Source organism: Impatiens glandulifera, chromosome 1 (genome assembly GCF_907164915.1).
Source record: "Impatiens glandulifera chromosome 1, dImpGla2.1, whole genome shotgun sequence".
In the NCBI taxonomy this organism is placed as follows: domain Eukaryota; kingdom Viridiplantae; phylum Streptophyta; class Magnoliopsida; order Ericales; family Balsaminaceae; genus Impatiens; species Impatiens glandulifera.
The window spans coordinates 22,270,194-22,278,721 of record NC_061862.1 but is presented as its reverse complement, the minus strand read 5'-3'; the positions used below and the strand labels follow the sequence as shown (position 1 = coordinate 22,278,721).

The 8,528-nt window shown below is 26.9% G+C and overlaps 2 protein-coding genes across 2 annotated transcripts; both read left to right on the top strand.

Annotated features, from left to right (window-relative positions):
• Positions 1-688: 688 nt before the first annotated feature.
• Positions 689-1,442, top strand: LOC124921733. Its single transcript, XM_047462425.1, has 3 exons — positions 689-725; positions 806-885; positions 958-1,442. Exons 1-3 carry the CDS (start codon positions 707-709, stop codon positions 1,165-1,167), a joined length of 309 nt encoding a protein of 102 aa, XP_047318381.1. The 5' UTR covers positions 689-706; the 3' UTR covers positions 1,168-1,442.
• A 6,358-nt stretch (positions 1,443-7,800) lies between these two features.
• Positions 7,801-8,286, top strand: LOC124920906 (cilia- and flagella-associated protein 251-like). Its single transcript, XM_047461491.1, has one exon. It carries the CDS (start codon positions 7,801-7,803, stop codon positions 8,284-8,286), a length of 486 nt encoding a protein of 161 aa, XP_047317447.1.
• Positions 8,287-8,528: the final 242 nt, after the last annotated feature.

Genomic DNA, 8,528 nt, shown 5'->3' with positions numbered 1-8,528 from the left:
TCTCTCATCTTATTAAATAATTTCTCTTTCTATCTCTACAAATTAATTTATCCCATTTATCTATATTGTCACGATTATTATTTTACTCATTTCTTTAATATTTATTATCTCTCATTTAACGGTTAAAATAACTCAACAATTTACAACAAACTCTCACATTAAATATTTTAATAATATATTTAAATAAAACATAAACCCTAAACCCTAAATTTTGATTCTTGAATCTTAAATCCTAAACCTTAAACCCTAAACTCTAAACCCTAACTTTAAAGATTTAGGGTTTAGGGTTTAGAATTTAGGATTTAGAATTGAGTGTTTAAATAAATTAATTAGCTAGAGATGAGAGAGATAAATTAATTAATCAGTGAGAGAGAAAGAGAGATAAATTTTTTTTTTTCATTTTACCCTGTCCGCCACTTAGGCATCGCTGGGGCATTAGTTGTCCCAATTCGTGCTCTATATCATTTTTCATTAATTAATCAGTGAGAGAGAAAGAGAGATAAATTATTATTTTTTTTTAATTTCACTTGTCCGCCAGGTAGAAATCGCTGGGGTATTCGCTGTTCCAAGTCGCGCTCTATATCATTTTTCTGTAGTTTATTAGGGATGTAAGTTCGATGTTATGATTGAGAAGGAAAATTCTGTTTTATTTTGCTATAGCCATATATCTCTTCCATTCTCTTGTGTATTGGGTCTTTTTGCATCCATGACTTCTTCTACCATGGGTAAACCAAGGTTTTCCTTTTTGTTTGTCTCCGAAAATGAAAAGAAATGATACTGAAAATTTTGTTATTCTGACGTGCAGTGAAGAGAAGGTTTGTATGGGTGTATGCGTCGGTCCAGTTTACACTTGTTGTCCTCTTTGCCCACATATTCTACTCTGTTGTAAGTTATAGTAAAATTGAATTAATACGTCATGATAGATTTCTCATTTGTACTGTTTGTTAGTTTATGCAGATTCGTGTGCAAGCAATATTGTCGATTCTCCTGGCTACATTTGCAGGATTTGGTGTTTCCATGAGCGAGAGTTCTATTCTAGTTGAATTCTCTAGATGGAGAAGAAGACTAAACGCTGTATTGGGTCTGCAAAACACATCATTTCCAATGCCTCGCCAAAACCGATTGCCTCAAACTGCAATGACCTCTCGGCCCCAAACAGAAGCATAGAATTCATCAAGTCCCTTTTTCATATTTTTCCAATGTTTGTGCATATTTGGAGATTTTTTTGTCCCTTCTTTGGTTGGGGTCAGCAAGGGAGGAGACCATAGAGGGACAAGTAGTCCCGTTTGCTTTGAACAGACGAATGTTTCCATGTTCCGCCATCTTCTTATTTCTTTTCGTGTGTGGAGATTACATGTTTGTTAACTGGCGATGATGATGTTGTATGTGTAAAACTCTTTCGCAAGTATGAAGAAATAGAAGGGATTTTGGAGTACTAGCAATAGTTATGAGTTATGACAATAAGTTGATAGATTTAATTTGTTCTAGTATAAACTACAATAATATGAATTTTCAAATCATTAGTGTTCTAGTGGCCCAAATACATAAAGAAACCGAGGATATATCTTCTTTATGTGATGAATTTTTTTGGGTGTTTATTATGTTTTCACTATATACAATAATCTAAGAATTAAGTGAAGGAAAAAATAACAAGTATCTATTTAATAAATATAATAAGATATCAATTGTATAATAAATCTTAATAAAAAAACTTAAAATTTAATTAAATATTTAAAAAGAATTGATAAAATGTTAATAAGCCTTAAAAACAATTAAAATATATAATTTATTTAAATTAAAAAAATGTTTGTTATGAATTTAATATTATAAATAAAAAATAGTTTATAAGAATAAAAACTTAAAATTTAATTTTTTAAAAAAATAAAAACTTTTAATTGTATAGAAACATTTTTTAAATAAATATAAATATTCATATATTTTGTAATTAATTTCAGAAATTACAAAAACATTTTATTTCAACATTATTTTACAATAAATTAAAAATGGTATAAATTTTAATAAGCTTTTAAAAAAAATTAAAATAAATAATTTCTTTATTTAAATATTAATTTTTTTAAATTTTTTTTATGAATATTATTTTATAAATAAAAAATAGTTGTATGAGTATAAAAAGTTATTTTATACATTAATTATTTAATAATTTAAAAAATAAAAACTTTTAATTGTGTAGAAACATTTTTTAAATAAATATAAGCAGTATATTTTAACAATTACTTTTAGAATTACAAAATATTTTATTTTAACCTTATTATATATAAATACAAATTAATAATTTTTTTTTATTACAGTAGTATATTTTTAAAAAGTTGAATTTATTTTAAAACATTTAAAATAATAATTGTTTTTGAAACAAATAATTTTTAATATTTAAACTTTTTTAAAATGTATAAAAAATAAAATAATTTTGAAAAAATAATTTTGAATTTAGATTATAAAAATATTTAGTTAAAATAAAAACTAAAAAATATACATAAATATATTTTTATTAAAATTTTGTAAAATAAATTAAATATAATATTATATTTTAAATAATAATAATATAATTTTTTCTAATTAAAATATTAAAATTCACTATAAATCAAATTATAACTAACCAAAATCTACAAATTCATTATTATTAAAAATAACTAATATATGCTTATATTTATTATTTATTTAAAAATTTGATATAGTAATAAAGTATTTTTATTATGTATTTCTCAATTTAAACATATAAATTAGAAAATTTAATATTTATAATAAAGATTTGATACATAATTTTTAATTCCAAATCTTAAAAATAAAATTTAAAATATAATTAGGCATAAAAGGAATGTTAAAATAATATTTATATATAATTTGTAAAAACGGTTAAGGTTTATTTGTTTATTTCTTAATTTAGTATCTACATAAAACTGTAAAATGTAAAGCCAATATAAAATTATAGTTTCACTTATTCAAGAATTTAATATTTAATTATAATAAATTAATAATTTTTATACGGAAAGTAATTTATAATAATTTATAAATTATAACATAAATAAATTTAAATATTTAACAGTTGCCTATCATTAAATTTTGAGTAAAAAATAAACATTTACATTTATTTTATAAAACAATATTTTTTTTAAAAGAATAGTTTAAAAAAAAAATTAAAAAAATTATATTTAATATAAAAATTATATAATTTTATAAAATAAATATTTTTAAATTCAAATATCTAAAATTAAAATAAAAAATAAATATATAAATTAAAATTTTCATTTAAATATTATATAGAATAAATAAATTTTATAGAATAATTTATAAAAAAAAGAAATTATTAAATTATAAAAATTTATTTATAATCAAAATAAAATAAAGAAACATGTTTAAATGTTAAATAAATAATTTATTATTTAAAGGTAATTAATATATAAAACATTATAATTATTTAAATATAATATTGAATAGAAGTTAATAAATTTTATAAAAATCAAAATTACAAATTAACATATAAAACAACATTTTTTATAAAAAATAATTACACAAATTTAGAATAATTATATTTTTAATTAAATAAAATTTATATAAATAATATTATAGTTAAATTATAAATATTAAATATAATTATAAATAAACAAATTAAAAAAGTTACAATTTTTTTTAAACTTTCATAAAAAATAAAAAATTATTATATTAATATTAAAATTTGAAAGAAATTGTATTTTTTAATTATAATATAATCTTATTTTAATATAAAAATAAATATAATTAAATTATATATATGTTCAATAATAATTTATTATTTAAAAGTAATTTATAATATATAAACTTTTAATAATTTATAAAAATTATTTATAAAATATAAATATAAAACTTAAAAACAAAATTTAATATATATATATATATATATATATATATATATATAAACTTTTTTAATATAAAAGATAGATTTTATAAAAAAATAATTTAAAAAAAAATTATTATGTAGAAGAAATAAACGTTTAATTAATATTTTATATTTTACCAAATTAAAAAAATTAAAATAAAATTTTATATATTAAATATTATAATAAATATCTAAATATATTAAATAAATATTTTTATAGTGGAAGTAATTTATAATTAAATATAAAAGAAATATTTTTCAATTCAAAATTTGTTTTAAAAAAATATATAAGAATATTTATAAAAAAATTATATATACTTTCTAAAAGATTGATTTTATAGAAAAAACATTTTTGTATTTAATAAAATTATATATACAAATTTAGAGGAAAAAAATAATATATGTATATGTTTTATGCATGAAAAAGGGATTTGAGCCTATTTGATTTGTTTCGAGAAAAAAAAAAACATAAATATTTTTTTGATTGAGGTTAACTTGAAATCATATTATATTTATTAAATAGATATATTTTAAAAATACAATATTAGTTATATTTAATTATTCAATACTTTTAATAATTATTTGAATGTCACCGATAGAAAAATAATTTACTGATTTGAAATTTTTAAAATTTATAAATTTAGAATTAAAAATAAGTTTTTACTTTGTAATAATATTTATCCTCAATATTTATAACCTTAATCTGAATAATAAGTCTTGGTGTCCTCCTGTTTAAATAATGAGGGAATATAATTGAAATCCACTATTAGTTTATGTGAGGTATTGAGAGTAAAAAATGGTTTTATAAAAGTATCATAGGATTGAGTTTGCATTAAACAACAATTGATTAGGGTTAATCTCACCCCATGTTTCAGATAATTCTCACCATAAGCTTAATCCTGCAGTCAGATCTGAAAAAGACTGATTAGTGCATAGTGACACGCTCTAGTTCGAATATGAATAATGATCCAAATCTATCCATGAGGATATTTTAGTCCATCAAAATAAGTTGATATTGGTGGTTTGAGATAAAGTCGCAGTTTGTAGTCAGAACTAAGAAGATATTATTTAAAATTTTGTGGTTAGTTGTAAACAAAATAATGTTTAAGTTGTGAATGTTTCATTTATATATATATTTTAAATAACTTATGAATTATGAAAATGATTGTTTAAGCAAGACTACACAAACTTGAAATAATTTTTTTTATGTAATAATGGAAAAAAACAATTAATCAAAAAACTAAGGCGTTATTAAATATTTGAAGGGTGGGATAAATTTTACATGTTAATATTGAACCAAGTAACATGTGAATAGTGAACTCAATTCATTGTCATCTATTTCAATATTTTGTTTAAAAAAAGTGGAACTTAATTCAAGAGTTTGTTTAATATCTGGTTATTCAAAAAGTCAATAAATATTATATATTCATTAAACATTATTCTTACAAAATAAAGTATAATAATATTTATAAAGCATTTATACAAATAATATCTTTTTTAGTTAAATAAATTTAAATAACTCAAATATTGTGACTGAATGCCCTATCGATCCTTTTTCATATACATATTGTGACCCAAATGAGACAAGTTAAACATATTTTATGATAATATTTTGAACCACTACAATCCAATTTGTTATAACTTATAATATTACACAGATAGAGTAGTACAAAAACTCATATTTACAAGTTTCATATTTCTCTTAGCTTCATATGATCTAATATATAAGGATAGGTTGATTTTTATAATATTTTACAAAACAAAAAAATAAAAATAAATAATTAAACGGAATTGTCAAATTGGGGAAATTGGATCAAATGACCCTAAAATTGACCCTCGTCTCAAAACTAACCCTCATAAAACGTTTTTGCAAATATAACATTTTTTTTAAAATTTTGACAATTTTACCCTTAATAATTTTTATTATTCACGTTTACCCTCTTTTCCCCTCATTTCTCATTTTTCTTTCTCTCTTCTCCGGTGACCGTTTCTCTCCTTCCCCTTCTCATCTCCCCGACTCCCGCTCCGACTCCCCCGACTACAATCCAGCATCCCCGACGCCGAACGCTTCCCCTACGAGCCCGACTCCCCCGACTACAATCCAGCATCCCCGACGCCAAACGCTTCCCCTACGAGCCCGACTCCCCGACGATCGCCAAGCCCCGAATGCTTCTCCCGCGAGCCCGACTCCCCAACGTTTGTCGACATTCAAGTTAGTTCCCCCGACATTCGCTCGACTATCTTGCATGTTGAGTATGAAATGTTTTAGGGTTTTAGTTAGTTCTATAGTTTTTGCATTTAGGGTTTTAGGTTTAGTGAGTTCTATAGTTTTGCATGTTGAATGAATGGTTTGAATGATGTGTTTTTCTGGATTGGTTTGTGAACATTGTTTCTAAATGGATGGAAAGAAATTTGTGTTGTACGCAATAACAATTTGCGTGGTACGTAAAAGAAAGGGTTTAGTGACTTCTATAGTTTTGCATGTTGAATGAATGGTTTGAATGATGGGTTTTTCTAGATTGGTTTGTGAACATTGTTTCTGAATGGATTGAAAGAAATTTGCGTGGTACACAAAAAACAATTTGCGTGAGTACACAAATTTGCGTGGTACACAAATGTAATTTGCGTGGGTATGCAAATTGTAGTTTTCACTTTGCGTCCCCACGCAATTTGCATTTTGCATTGGTTTGCGTCTGACATTGTGTATATGACATTAATCTAACCAACAGTTTCTTTGCAGATGACACCAACCGAAACCATTATTAATAATTTTACTGGCCGTGTTTCATGAAAATCCACCGGCACCAGCTTAGCAAGGATAAATGAGAGGTTTACTCACCATGATCTTTTGGATAGGGCTTTGCAGACCCAATTCTAGTATCTATTCAAAGCCCCAACAATATTTTTCTCAGGAACCATACTCCATCAGATGGTCATCAGGAAAATCAGCTCAAATTCGAAGGAGATAAGGTTCTTGGTCAACGGTGAGGAGGTCTGCTGGGGCATGAAGGCTTATTCCTTGGTGACAGGCCTCAACTTTGACAGATTTCCTTTGGTGGAAAACATGGAGATTGAAGAATGTCCACCCCTTGTTCGCAAATATTTTAAGGGTAAAATGGATGTTAAAGTGGGAGAGGTTGAAGCTATTTTCGTCGAATGCTTTGATAAAGAGGATTCATGGAAGATGGGGCTCATATTCCTCATTTATCAGTATCTGTTCGCAGCTGATAATAGGAGGAAGGTAAGTTCCAAAATCTTTCGCATGGTGGAGGACATGAAGATGTTCCTCCAATTTCCATGGGGAAAGGTGTCCTTCAGAGCAACCCTGAAGGGTATTGACAAAGATATGAAACACCTCCGGGGGTTATATCTCGCCAAGAAGAAAACCTGGAAGAAGAAGAGCGTCTATGATGTCGCTTATACTTTACATGAGTTTGCACTAGCCTTCCAAGTGTGGACCTATGATCTTATCAATACATTTGTCCCCAAATTTGCGGAAAGAACACGTCAAGATCCTACAAGCCCAAGGATATTTCTCTATACATCCTACAAGAGTTATTCCCTACATGAGGTATTCACTACCCTCCAGAAGTGCAATGTTCTCAGCAAAATTGATGAGTCTGAGGAGGAGAAGAGGAAGTACTCTAGGGAGGACTTTGAAGATATGCGAGGCAACATTTATGATGAATTTTATGAATTGGATGGGAGAAAGAGAAAGAATGAAGAAGATGAAAGGACTCCCAAACCGTCGACCAAGAAGAGGAGACTTATTAGTCCCAACTCCCCAACCCTGAATTTACCGATGAAACTAGCCAAGACAGCTCTCAACAAGTCCCTTCTGCGACGACTCCTCAAACTAATGAAGACTTGAGGAGGAAGAGGAAGAGTAAGTGTAGGAGGATGAGGAAGAGGAGGAAGAGGAGGAAGAGATGGCCAAAAATGTAGATTTACGCCCCACGCCCCCAAGCCCCACCCAAATTCCATTTTGCCTCTTTCACAAATTGCATTTTGATGGCCTAGAGGAGAAGAATGAGGAGGAGGAGAAGAATGAGGATAAGAATAGGGAGGAGGAGGATAAGGAGGAGGAGGAGAAGAATGAGGAGGAGGATAAGACTAAGGAAAAGACTGAGGAGGAGGAGACTGATGAGAAGAAGAAGACTGTTGAGAATAAGGAGGAGGAGAAGACTGTTGAGAATAAGGAGGAGGAGAAGACTAAGGAGAAGGAGAAGACTGTTGAGAATAAGGAGGAGGAGAATATGAAAGAAATGACTCCATCAAAATTTCTTGGAAAACAATTTCGGAGAAAAAAGAAGTCGAAACTATTGGGGGACTACACCGACCCTATGGGAAAGGGTTTAAAATCAATGATCCAGTTACGGTTAATCCTCTTTTACATTATGACGAGGAAAATATGAAGGAGTTGAAGAAATGGTTGAAGAGTAAGGATGAAGATTTGAAGGATTTGATTACTTGCGAAGCAGTTCGTTGTTTATTTAACAGATTGCTCACGCCACAAAAATGGTTAAACGATTGTATAAGTATTTTTGTTCATTATTAGAATTTGGACTTGCACCCCACGCAAGGTGCATTTTGCGTGGGTCTTTGGACTTGCGCCCCACGCAAGGTGCATTTTGCGCGGGTCTTTGAACTTTCTCTT

Coding starts and splice junctions, on each gene's coding strand:
- LOC124921733 (XM_047462425.1), top strand. Junction 886..957: donor CCCACATATTCTACTCTGTT/GTAAGTTATAGT, acceptor TAGTTTATGCAG/ATTCGTGTGCAAGCAATATT.
- LOC124920906 (XM_047461491.1), top strand. CDS start 7,801: ATGGCCAAAAATGTAGATTTACGCCCCACGCCCCCAAGCCCCACCCAA.